The sequence below is a fragment of the Phascolarctos cinereus genome, unplaced genomic scaffold (genome assembly GCF_003287225.1).
Source record: "Phascolarctos cinereus isolate Bilbo 61053 unplaced genomic scaffold, phaCin_HiC Scaffold_2;HRSCAF=192, whole genome shotgun sequence".
NCBI lineage: Eukaryota > Metazoa > Chordata > Mammalia > Diprotodontia > Phascolarctidae > Phascolarctos > Phascolarctos cinereus.
In genome coordinates this window covers 246,028-259,020 of record NW_027555625.1, presented here as the reverse complement: position 1 = coordinate 259,020, position 12,993 = coordinate 246,028, and the positions used below count along the sequence as shown (strand labels likewise).

Sequence of the window (12,993 nt, the reverse complement as noted above, 5' to 3'; positions counted from 1 at the left end):
CAAAGACACAGAAGTTGGGGAAACCTCTTTCAGCAGAAGAGATGACCCCATGGGGAGTGGGCGGCCTTGGGAGGCGGCCAGATCCCCTTCCCTGGAGGGCTTCCCACAGAAGCTGGGTCCCACTTCTTGGAGAGGGGATCCTTGTTCAGGGGCTGCATGGCTGTGATGCTACGATTCTGGGTGGTGATCTAGACCCTGTGAGCAGGGGCACTGGCACTGGGTGAGAGGAGAGCATTGCCCGCCAGCCTCAGCGGGCTCTGGACCTTGGTGCTGGGGTCCAGGAAGTGTCTCCAGGGTATCCCCTGTGTTTCCCAGCCCTGTGCCTTATGTCATGGCAAGCAATGCTGGTCCTGGTTATCAGAGACCACAGAAAAGCTGGCCTCAGAAGGAACTCAGACATTCATTTCCAGCTTTCTGCCCATCCCCGGTGGCCAAAGCCTAGCTGCCAAGGCCCAGCTTCCTCCTTTGCCTGGACCGGATGGTCTCCAAGGCTCCTTCCCACCAGGCAGTCTGTGATTCTGTCTGGTGCTGTGGGCCAGGCTGCTGCCCTCCCATGCGTGGCACCAACCAGCTTAGCTTAGAGGCAGACCCAGCGGGCAGAGGCTGCCGGAAGCTCACCATAGCAATGTACTTATTTTTATTTAGGAAGGGAAAGAGCTGACAATAGCATTGACTGCTTCAGGGGTAGACATTTCCTGGGGAATTTATGGGCCCCCAGCCTGACTCATCAGGATGACCTGAGTCACAAAGTACTGGAGAAGACAAAAACCTGCAGCCTCATGGGAGGCATGGGAGAGGAGCAGAGATGAAGGACCCCCACCAAGGGGACTGACTGACCCTCCTCTCCAGGACCTTCCTCTTCTAGTCTTCATGGTGCTCCTGACAGATGGGCAGGAAGGCAGGCAGACAGTAACACAGGCAGGCAGACAGACAAGCACACAACCAGCCAGCCAGGCAGATAGGCAGACAGACAGGCAGACAGACAGGCATAGACAGATAGACGGACAATCACATGGGCAGACAGACACAGATGGGCAGGCAGACAGACAGGTAGACAGACAGGCAGACAGACAGGCACAGACAGTTAGATAGACAGGCAAGTAGACAGGCAGATAAGCAGACTGGAAAGCAGGCAGACAGACAGACAGTAACACAGGCAAGCAGACAGACAGACAGGTAGGCAGACAGGCACACAACCAGGCAGACAGACAGGCAGGCAGACAGGCAGGGCATCGATCTTCACAGCCCTCTGGCCTCTTATATGAGGAGGTGAGCTTGCCATAGTCTGGGGTGACCGCAAAGCCAAAGCTAGGGCAGGGGAGGGCCCTGGACACCTCTGTGTGCCAGGCTGCACTTGTCTGAGCTTCTCATCAGGTCTGGATAACAGCCTGGAGAGCAGGACCGAGGTAGCCTAAGGGAGCACTGCAGCAAGGGGTAGCAGAAGGTCCACACAAGCTGGAGCTGAATCAGACAGGATCAATTCCATTTCATTCCATTCACTAAGCATTGCTTCAGTGCCTCCTGTGTGCTGGGCACTGTGCTTGGTTCTGGGGGTACAAGGACAATAACAAAAACCTGCTCCTGCCCCCAAGGCAAGGGGCAGACACCACAGGTAAATAGGACCAGAGTCTTAGGGGAAGGAGGGAGGGAGTGCTGAGAGCTAGGCTCCTCAGTCAGGGAAGGCTTCCTGTAGGAGGTGGTGCCCAAGCTGGCCTTGAAGGGATTAAAGAACTATAAGAGGTGAGAAGGGGGTGCTTTTCAGTCCTGGGGTGTGGCGTGGGGGACAGGAGGAAGAACACCTGGGCTGAAGCACGTGCTGCTTGAAGGTGTCCCAACAGAAGCTTGCATTTTGTCCTGGAGATAGTACGGAGCCATGGAACCTTCTTGAACAGGGCAGTGACATGGCATTGTTCCTAAGAAAGGTGGTTTTGGCAGTGGCACGGAGGATGGATGGGTCAGGGAGAGGCGATCTGGCTGGGAGGGAGGAGGGTCTGAAGTCAGGGTGTTGGCCATGGGAGTGGAGACAGGGGATGGAGATGTGGTGCAGGTTAGGTTGACAAGATTCAGCAACTGGTTGTATGTAAGAGTAACTCCCTTGGGTGACTGGGAAGGTGATGAGGTCCTGAAGAGGAAGATGAGGCTGGGGGAAAGGTTGCTTGTTTGGGATGCTGAGAGTCAGCCGGTGTCTGAGATGAAATAGGGATCAATATAGTCTTGTTTTGTTTTTTTTTTTTGGTGAGGCAATGGGGGTTAAATGACTTGCCCAGGGTCACCTAGCTAGTAAGTATCAAGTGTCTGAGGTCGAATTTGAACTCGGGTCCTCCTGACTCCAAGGCGGGAGCTCTATCTACTGCACCATCTAGCTGCCCCCTTGATGCAGTCTTAATACTTGAATCACAATGATAAGATTTCCAAGATGGCGGAGGCAGGACCAGGGAGCAGACTGTCAGTGGTTTCCAAGCTCACTCTGAGTCAGCAGGGGGATCCCCAATACTTCAAGGGCTCTGGAATCTCATCAATTCAACAGCACATCTCTGCTTTCCTATCTGGCAAGACTCTTGTCTGTGTTCTTCCAAAAGTTCTCCACAGGAACTCTACCCTGCCCTTTATATGCCATCCTCTAGCCATCCCTCAACACCGTCATCATTGAATCTGACCTTTTGAGGGTCCAAGTGGACCACCGTCCTTGGGGGAGAAAAGTTTGTTCCCATGATTTTTGCAAATTTTCTGCATTTTTCTTATTTTTAGTTCTCCCATTTTTGCCCTTCAATGTCCTTCCACATAGTGGCTTTACTTCGTTGAATATCTTGCCAAGCTTTTTTCCGCTTCTCTGTGCTTTATGAGATGCACAGCAATCCACATCACTCTTTGCAAGATTTTACAGATGAGTTCATAGCCTCCCCTGGGGTTGCCTAAGGCCGCCCTCCCTGTTTGGCCAGGAAGCTAGGTGTTTCCTGACTCTGGTCCTTTTTGGGCTTCTTTGGGCTTCTTGCTGTGGTGATTGATTTGTGGTTGTTGAACCTCTAGATAAAATCATTACGTTTGCCACCAATGTTGTTGGTCATTTCTATTTCTGGTTTTCATTAGTTCAGGGCTAAGTCATTTCATTTGCACGCTTATTATTCTTTCTTTTTCTTTTGAATAATTAATCTCTTAGTAAGTGCACTGATGCATCAGGTGTGACCCGGCTGAGCTGCGTTCAGAAGGCCAAGGGCTCAGAAAGGAGGTGAGAGTCCCTCCGTGCTCTGCCTTTGCTCAGACCACACCTGGAGTGCTTGCTTGGCTCTGGCCACTAAGGCTTGAGAAGGACATTGATACTAGCAGAACAGTGACCAGGATGGGGAAAGCCCTTGAGCTGCGTCATAAGCATCTGTAGAAGAAGGGGCACATTTAGTCAGGAGAAGGAAGACTTGAGAATGAATGAAAAAATCATCAATTAAGCACTTCCTAGATGCTGGGCTGTGTTCTGGGAAGCCGGGTACAAAACCAAGACCTTCCCTGCCCTCATGCAGCCTATATTTTCATCTGGGAAGACAGCCCATGTGGGGGAGGGGCAAGGAAGGGAGTTTGTGACTGAGCAGTTACAATTATGGCCAGGTGGATGACAAAGCAGCCTTTTAGCACCGGGCAACCTGCTCAGGGGCCTGGGCTGAGGAAGCTGGAGGACAGTGTGACCCCCCAGTCCCAGGTGGGACACGGCTGCCCAGGGGTCTGAGAGGGTGTCCTGTGGAAGGTCCAGACTTGTTCTGTTTGGAGAAGAGGCAGATTCAGGCTCCAAGTCAGGAAAACCTGCCCAACATGAGAGCTGTGGCCAGGTGGGGTAGGGGGTGCAAAGCCCTGGACTTCTTTGAGCTGGTCTGTCGTCTCGTGCAGGGGCTGCTTGGAGAGATGCAGGTTGGACATCACGTTAGGGGGGCTGGACAGGGGTGCCCTTGTGGCTCTGAGGTTCTTGGCTCTGTGAATAGGGTCCTGCTGCTAACACACCAGATGATGGCTTCTCCCGTCAGGCCGGCCCTGCCGGGCCCAGCATAGTGGGTGCAGAGAGCCCTCTAGTGGAGAGACTGAGTCAGGCGTGATGGGCCTTCTGAGCCAGCCTGGGGCATGGGGGGAGGGTTAGTTTGGGTTGTGCCCACTGCTCTGAAGCCAGCCCCTCCTGGACATCAGAGGACAGCCCTGGGACACCCCAGGGGAATTGTTAGATAATCCCGCCTGATCTTCCGGGCCAGGGGCTTTCCCTCAGCTCCCTTCCACTGCATGAAGCCTCTGCATTGCTGGCCAAGATGTGTTTGGGGCTGCCCAAATAGGACCAGACTCTCGAGTTGGAAGGGCTTCTGAGGCTGCCTCGTGTGAAGGGGCACCCCTTTATAGAAGGCCAGTGAGGGGAAGGACTGGCCCCGGGGTGCTCTGTCCTGCACACCGGCGGTCACCTCCCCTCACGGGTGGGTGTTGGGCTCTGCCTCTGGTCCTCAGAGGCCTCTGGGGCTGCTTCAAGAGTAGAGTCCATTGGAGGTCCTGATCCTGAGCTACCCAGGCCACATTTGGCCCCCTCTTGAGTGCGGGGCCCCTTCTGCCCCCCCTCCCAGGCAGACACAGCCCATCCTCATCTGGAATCAGGCATCCAGACTACCTGGCTCTGTGAGTGCTTTCCTTGGGACCTGTCTGAGACTCAGGTCCACATCTGTAAATGGAGGGCGGCGCTGCTGGTCTGAATGTTTTGTGTCCTCACAAGCCTTCCTTTGTGGTTGATTGCTCCCTCTGCCAATGCAGATGGACACTGGGCTGCCCATTAGAGTATTTGCCTAGGGCACAGAGAGGTTAGGGAACTGGCCTGGAGTCACACAGCCTGGTGGGGGAGTGCTAAAGGGTGACCTGAACCTCAGTTTTCCTGAATCCAGGCTGTGGATCCTCTCCCCAGACTCTTCTTGTCCTTAACCCACTGAAACCCTTCATGCTTCAGGTGAAATCTCTCCTCTCTAGTCTAGAGATAGGGCCTCAGATGCAGGACGCCACTTCGGAGCCCTCCCCTAAATTTCCCTGAAAATTACCCTGTAGGTACTTCATAAATCTTTGCTATCTGCTTGCATGGGCAGGCCCCTGGAAAAGGCATGAAAGAGAGGAGGAGACAGGTGGTCAGCGCATCTGAGCCCAGTAGCTCTGCCTTCTTCCGGGCCCCACCAAGCCGGCTGCAGGCTTTGGAACAGGCCTCTCCTCTCTTCTCCTAAGCCTTTGTGCCTGGAGCACCCCGTCCATTTCAGTCTTCTCCCTGAATCACGCTGTTGCTGCCGTCCATTCTGAGAGCATCAGCTGGCCCAAAGGCGTGGGTCTCCTGTAGTAAGCAAGGTCTGTGGCCAGGCTGTGGATACTGACTGTCTCTCTGCGTTTTAGATATCTGGGAGATGGGGAAACAGGCTCAGCAGGGAGGCTGGAAACATTTTCCTGTTAGCCTGAGGAGCCTCTGGGCCAGGGGTGAGGCATGTATATACAAGGAGAGGGCCTGGCAGGTGTGAGCAGGCTGAGGAGGGAAGCTGTGGCATGGCTGGGGGCTTCTGCATCAGGCCAGGAGGCATCCTAGGACAATATTCTTATGGGTGGCATTGGGCAATTTTGAGCTTGCTTAGGATTTAGGTCCCTTCCCTCAAAAGTCCTCTTGGTTAAGTTCAGGGAAGGAGGTGGGGCTCACCAGCTAGAGAAGGTAGCAGGGACTGGAGAGATTCACAGAAAGGGCTGTACCCTTGACTTTGGGGCTCATCATGGAAACTCCGGTGAGGCAGAAAATTCAGAAAAGGAAGAAGATTGAAGGGGCAGGATCGGGGAACCTGATCGGGAGGTCAGCCCTTCTTGCTGGAGCCCAGTGATGTTTGAGTGAGGAGGAGGGGAGCCAGGAGTGCAGGAGGAGGGCAGAAGGCGGTCATGGTGTCTGGGATCACCCGGCACTAGCATTGCTTGGACAGCAGTCACAGACGGACGACTGGCAGCGGCCCTTTGCTCTCGTTCCCACCCTCCCCCCCATCTCATGGGAGGTCCATTTTAAACGATAGAAGGCCGGCCCAACCCCAAGCTCACCCTGAGCCTCCCTGCCCAGGAAACTTTGGGCAGGTCTCGTGGGGCGGTAGCAGCGTGATGCTGGGCCGCTGGAGATAGGAGACCAAAGCATGAAATATTACCCATTCGGAAGGAACTCATGTTCAATGGTGGGGACAAGGTCACATTTAAGCATCGGCAGCACAGACAGAAGGAGAACAAAGACGAATACTAGGTTTTGAGGGACCCGGGGAAGGGGCAGCGGCCGGGGCTGCCCGAGCTGGGTGCGGGTCGGGTGCACCGTCCCAGCCCTCTGACGCCCTCTCCTCCTCTTGCAGAGCACCCCGAACGGGCCGCCCTGTGCTTCGTGTCCGGCGTGTGCGTGGGGCTGTTGCTCACGCTGGCCGCCCTCGTGCTGACAATCTTCTGCCGCGCTGACTGCCGGCAGCCCCATGGAAAGAAGGGCCTGGCCGGGCGCCGGAGCCGCAGCGGCGACCTCAGCGCCAGCGCCAGCGACGAGGACAGCGACGAGGACAGCGACGAGGACAGCGGCGGCGGCTGCTCGGGCTCCTCGGACGGCTCCACGCGCAGGCCCTGGCTCTTCGAGCGCCCGCCTCACAGGAACGTGTTCACTTCGGCCGAGGAGCTGGAGCGGGCGCAGCGGCTGGAGGAGAGGGAGCGCATTATCCGCGAGATCTGGCTGAACGGGCAGCCCGACGGAGCGGCCTCGGCCCTCGGCCCGGCCACCCGCAGCCTGAACCGCTACTACTGAGGGCAGGGCTCGGATGGAGCCATGAGAGGCGGGGCAAGGCCTGAAGGGGGAAGAGTGGGAAAAGAGGGCGCCCATCATCTCGGACATCCAGCTGAAACTGACCGGCCACAGTCCACAGCACTCGCAGCCCGAAAACTGTGGGGCGGGCCGGTCCGCCCCAGAGACCCAGCCTGAACCTTGGCCTCGGTGGGAACGAGCTTGCGTCCCCTGAGAGCTGCCAACCGCCCTGCAGTGCAGAAACCCACTACCCTCAGTGGAGGCGGCCAGCACAGGGTTCCTGCCCAGACTACCCTGCTCCCTGGGTGACCTCCCAGGCCCTGGGACTGGAGAAAGGTCTGATCGTCCTGCTTTCTCTTCTTTCTCCTCCTCCACTCACCTCAACTTCAGGGTAAGCTGGGTTGGGTGGGGTGGGGAGTCCTGGCTTCAGGTCTCTTCCCCTTTCCCTCCCCACTCCAGCCAGTGCTCTGCTCTGCCCAGGCAGGTGATGGGCAGCCATCTAAGGTAGAGGTCACCTCGCCCTGGGTCCCTGGAAGCCCTCGCAATGACACCCCTGCCCTGGTCAGAGGAGACTGCCCGAGAGCCTCCTACTGGGGAACCCTGGGGCTGCCCTGTGTTAGGTTGATGGGTGGGCGCAGAAAGCGGGGAATGATGCCGTGAAGCCTCTCAGGAAGGCTTCCTCTCAGGACCCAGAGATTTGCCCAGAGAGCCTCCCTCTGTGACTCTGCGACTTTGGCCTCTGGTGTGGAGGCCTCCCCTGGGGGCTTGTTTCTTACTTCTCCTGAAGGGCTGCATGGCCGTTGAGTGGTAACCTCAGAGAGCAAACCCCAGCTCTGGTTTAAATGCAAGCGATGGCGTGTGTGTTTGTGTGTGTGTGTGTGTGTGTGTGTGTGTGTGTGTGTGTGTGTGTGTGTGTGTAAGTGACAGGCAGGCAGGCAGGAGAGGGAGAGAAATATGTGAATACAGACATGTGAGGACGCTCTTGGTCAGTCTGTCAGCCTCTGTGCCTTAGTCTTGGTCAGTCAATGGTCTTCCCATAAATACAAGTCTACATTGTTTTATGTATTTTATTAAAAAAAAAATCAGCCAAGAAAAGCTTTGTATTTATCTGAAGGATATGGGGGCTCTGGCCTGGAAGCAGTGATCTGATCTGTTTTTCCTGTCTCCCCCTTCACCAAGGGGGCTAGAGGAGAACCAGAGAAATGCCCCTTGGGAAAGAGACCCCTCTTCCTCCCTCAGTGGAAGGATGAGCTCTTACACTGAAGTGACCCCAGGCTAAAGGCCTCTGGCTGAATGTCTCATACTTGGGGGGGGGGATGTTCCTGCTTCTCTCTCCCTCAGTCTTCTCTGGCTATTCCTCCCCTTCATCTTCCTCTCCCACCTTGTCTTCTCCTCTTTCTCCCTTTCCTCTTGCCTTCTTTCCCTTCCTTTTCTTTTTCTGTTCTTCCTCTTCCTCCTCCTCCTCTTGTACCTCCTTCTTTCTCAAGCGACCCCCTAAACTTCCTTCAGCATATTCTCCTCCTTTCTCAATGACATTTCTGTCTGAGCCAGAATAGTGTCATTAAACACCTGTGTGCAGGACCTTGTGCTCAGTTTTGGGGTTACAAAGCCTTGTGCCCTCAGGGAGCTCTTGGTTCAATGGAGAGATCAGAGACTTAAACTGAGTCCTAGGACACAAGGTAGAATGGGATTATATGTGGGAGGGGTTATTGGTCAGAGATTCCTGGATAGAAGGATCTCTTTTTCTGAGGGAAGCAGCAAAGTGTCCTGGTGTCCAGAATGAGGTATGTTTTGACAGTCCCTGTTCTGTTGGACCTGGCCTGGGAGGAAAGTGGCTGCTCTCTCTGATTTTCCAAGAGCATTTTGTCTGATCCCTCCTTTGCCTCTACCCTGCCTTATGTTGACTCTCTATACACGTGACATATTCCCCAATAGAGTGCAAGCTCCTTGAGGGCAAATACTGTCATTTTGTCTTTCTGTCCTCTGTCTTGCACAGAGTAGGTGCCTAATAAATCATGATTGCCTTGTATTGAATTCAGAAATCATTAGAAATATTGCGCTCAGTTCATAAGGTCACATTTGAAGGCAGACATGAACAAGCCAGAGTGGAGAGTATGTAGCACCCAGTTTTCTCCTGCCATAAGGGCTCCTACAAACTGCTCTGCATCTGAGAGGTCAGGACCCACTCAGACTGCAGCTCAGGAGCCCCAGGGATGTGTTTACATACACTCAATCAAGCAGAAGGCACACTTAGTCAAAGTAGAAGACATTTTGTCAAAGAGCAGAGCAAAATGAGTGAGCACAGAGAGCTGCCATCCACATAGGGGTGACCTCTGCTAGCACCTTTACCATGCCACCAGTGACAGAAGCAGGCGCATAGGGAAGAGCATCAGAGTAGGGGGCCTAGGTGGCCAGGACGCATGGGGGAAGGCACACAGACAGAATGAGCTGTGTGTGCTCAGGGTTCCTGTGTGCCTGGGGCACTTCACCCCTCTGATATGGAAGAGCATCCAGTGTCTCTGGGGATGTCGTTGGGTGAGCTGCTGTCTTCTCTGAGTTCAGCTGGTCTTGTTGCTCTGGTCTCTGCCCCCTGTAGCTCTCAGCCTGCCCTCTGGTGCCATCAGCCAGTCTTCAGCTACAGTGCAGATCATTCCTCCCCACTGAGGTGCAGGTCTGCCAGATATAGTGTATAGCTCAGGGACTGCCTGTAGCCTTTGTGTGGTGCACACCCAGCCACCTGGCCGGTGAAGACCTCAGGCATTTACAGCCTGCCTTCTTAACACTTTGTCTTTTCTGCTGCCCTTCCAGTCTCTCAGTCTGACTCTTTGCTGACCAATGTCAGAATGCTCCTTTCAATTTCTACCATCACCTGATTTCTCCTCTGCAGCATCTGATGTAGGAGCAGGAGGACCAGCAAATCTTCCCTAGAGGGTCTGCTTAACCAAACTGCACAGGAGCTTGGCACAGCTATGGCCAGGAGACCCCTGATAGCATCCCATCAAACCCCAAATATTCTATGTAAATGTGAAAGCCTAAGGGGAAGAGGGCCTGGGCTGTGCCCAGATTCTCTTTGGCCCCAATCCAATCTAATCCACATTTTGGAGGGACCTTCAAGGCCCCCAGACTTCATAAGAATCACTTCTCTTCCTGCCTTTTCTTGTGACTTTTTGGTTAGAAATAACTGGCTCTAACTTGGACTTTTTGAGCCTTCTGACTCCCTGGGCTGACACCTTGGTGGGGGTGGGGCAGGCTTGGCTGGTGTCCCCAGGCTTGCTCTGGCCAGCTAGCTGCTTCCTGTTTTCACCGAGACGGCCTCTAGCATTTGCTGTGCTGGAGGAGGGGGCTGGCTGGTCCTTAACTTGCAGGTCTGTGGTTGGCAAGGAGCTGCCCGGACCACCCACCGCTCAGAAACAGGCTGTGGCCCTGAAATTGGTGGGAGATCAGGAGGCACCTTCCCCTGGAAACAGCAGCGAGGCCCCAGGGTAGCCCACACAGGCTTCTAGGGCTGTCCTCCGGTTACTGAATAGTTCTCCCCCAGCCCTTTCCCGCCCGAATCTGTAAGCTGCTTCCCGTTTCACAAAGAAGGGGCTTTCTAAATGTGGGCTCTGTCACTGTTGGTGACCTTGATGTGAGACTGACCCCTGATGAAGAGAGGGAGAAAGGAGGGAGGGGAACTCTGGCCCTGGCTGATGGGGGCAGAGTTGGGGCTGGGGCCTCTGGCTATCCAGCACCAGCCTGCTTGTCTGTGCTGGGGTATGAGGTCCAGTCCCCTTGAGTCTTCTGAGTCTGGTGGCCCAAGGGAGGTGAGGGGGGAGAAACCCTTGTGTTAGGGATGGAAGGGATTTGGCCCCTGCTACAGAGGGTTTGGTCTACAGTGTCCTCAGCCAGGATGCGGCACCATAGGATCTTCTGGAAGTTTTGGAAGTCCACCGTGCTCGCCCCTCTGCATCCCTCTCTCACATCATCATGCCTGCCACTGTCTGGCAATGCCCTCCCCAGCCTTGGCCACTATCTGGCCTCACAAGAAGCCTGCCCCCTCCCTCAGAGTTCTCCATGGGCCCAGACCTCATTCGATCTCCCAAATGGTCTCCTGGCCATTCCCACATACACCATCTATCTGCACCTGGCCTTGGCCCATGCCTGGAGTGATTGCTCTCCTCATTTCTCCCTCAAGGCTCAGTAGGCCCTTTCTTGTGGCCCCTCACGAGTGACTCCAATGACTTTGTACCTGGGGCCACCAGAATCCACGTCTATCCTCTGCAGAACGTCATGAGGCACTGTTCAGGGGTTGCCTTTGGGTCCCCCCAGTTCCAAGTACAGTGCTTGGAACTTAGGCACACTCGATCAATCCATCCCCAAACAGTCATTAAGCCCTCACACTGTGCCAGGCACCATGCTGGGTCCTGAGGACAGACAGGCCCAGGGAGAAGGCCCAGCCCTGAAGGCATGCTCATTTGACTGGGCGACTCTGTGTCAGAAACACAAATACAGGGTGTGTACTCAAATAGGTCCATACAGATTTCAAAAACTTTTATTTTCAATTAATAGCAGTGGCTTTCTCTTCCTCCGACTTCTCCCCTCTCTACTGGAAAAAAAGAAGAAAAACCAAACTTTTGCAAGAAAGCTGCCTGCTGACATAACAACCTGCCACGGGGGGCCACATCCTAAGTGTGTGCCTCTCCTCAGAGGCTGGGCTGGGCATCCCTCCTCGGGGCTGCTTTGGAGTCCAGTACATGGGGTTGGGAAGAAAGGGTGGCTCTGTCACTTGGGAATCTGGAAAGGGCTCTTGAAAGAGGGGGCAATTTGAGGTGAGCTTGGAAGAGAGGCAGAGGTGATAAGGGACAGAATCCCAGGTAGGGGGCACAGCCAGGGCAAGGGCATGGAGGCCAGAGAGTTAGGTCAGGATGCTGAGGCTTGAGGCTTCAACAGTCCAGCCTGACCTGGGCATCAGAGGAGAGAAGGGATGGAGGAAGTAGGGGAGGACATCAAGGCTGTGGCCCTAGTACCTCCTCTGCCAGAAGTAGGGCCAGTCGGATGGGGAGAGATGGGTTTGGGAGGAAGGATGAGTTCTGTTTGGAACATGTTGAGTTGAGGTACCTTGTAGGTAAAGCTGTCCAGGGCACACAACCAAAGCTTGCGGAATGGAATTGAATTCAACTGGACCATGGAGAGCTCAGCCAGCTCCTGCCTGGAGGCTGGGGCAGGCCAGAAGGAGTGGGCAGGAGCCCTGGGTCTGGCCCTAACTCCACTGGCATTTTAGAACTGCAGAAATGGAGAGCATTAGGTCCACTCTGTACAGGGGTAGCTAGGTGGTGCGGTAGGTACAGCCCCATGCCTGGAATCAGGAAGACCCGAGTTTGAATCTGGCCTCAGATACTTACTAGCTGAGTGACCCTAGGCAAGTCACTTTACCCTATGTACCTCAGTCTCCTCATCTGTAAAATGACCTGGAGAAGGAAATGGCAAACTGCTCCAGCATCTTTGCCAAGAAAACCCCAGATGGGGTCGTGAAGAGTCAGGCAGGACTGGAACGACTGAAGCACACCCACTCTATCCATGCACGAGCACCCCTCTATACCAGAGCCAGCTGAGTGTCTCAGGGAGGGAAAGCCAATGCCTCCTAAGGAAGCCTGTCCCACTCTGGGACAAGCCCTTCACCGTCCCGGGTGCTCTCCTTTGCTCTCCTGTGGTCATGGACATAGGTCTGGCAGAAGACAGTGGGCCCATTTACCCTGGAGAAGAGAAGGCTTGGGGGTCCCAGGGAGGATGGCAGATACCGGAGCTCTGGGGGCAAGCATGACGCATGCCCCTTGTCCTCACCTGAGCTCCAGGGGAAAGCTTCCTACCACCTTCTTTGGGTGCTCCCTCCTTCATTAGCATTCCAGCTCCAGGGGGGTGGGGTCTGTTGTGGCTTCTCTTGGCATCCCCAGAGCTTAGCACAGGGCTTGGCACACAGTAGGCCCTGAATAAATGCTTCTTGACTGACTGAACAATGGAGTGTTTGTTGTGGAACAAATAGATTTGGGGTGAAGGGAGTGAGCAGCTGGGAAAGGTCAGGAAAGGTCTCCAGGAGAAGTGGCTGGGTGGGTGTAGAGTGGGGGGGTGGAGAAGAGAGAGAGAGCCAGAATGTGAAGAGGGCTCAAGGTCAGGTTAGGGCCGGCTCATGAGGGGCTTTGAATGCCAAAAAAGAGTGGTTTATTTTT

At 54.8% G+C, this 12,993-nt stretch overlaps 1 protein-coding gene across 4 annotated transcripts in view; it reads left to right on the top strand.

Moving 5' to 3' along the window:
- Positions 1-12,783, top strand: part of EVA1A (eva-1 homolog A, regulator of programmed cell death) — a 29,184-nt gene extending 16,401 nt beyond the window's left edge. For all 4 annotated transcript variants that reach the window (XM_020977990.2, XM_078149206.1, XM_020977994.2 and 1 more), the window contains one exon: positions 6,360-12,783. In XM_020977990.2, coding sequence (XP_020833649.1) covers positions 6,360-6,793 — 434 coding nt within the window. In that variant the 3' untranslated portion in view covers positions 6,794-12,783. The remainder of the gene's footprint in view (positions 1-6,359) is intronic.
- The last annotated feature ends 210 nt before the right edge of the window (positions 12,784-12,993 follow it).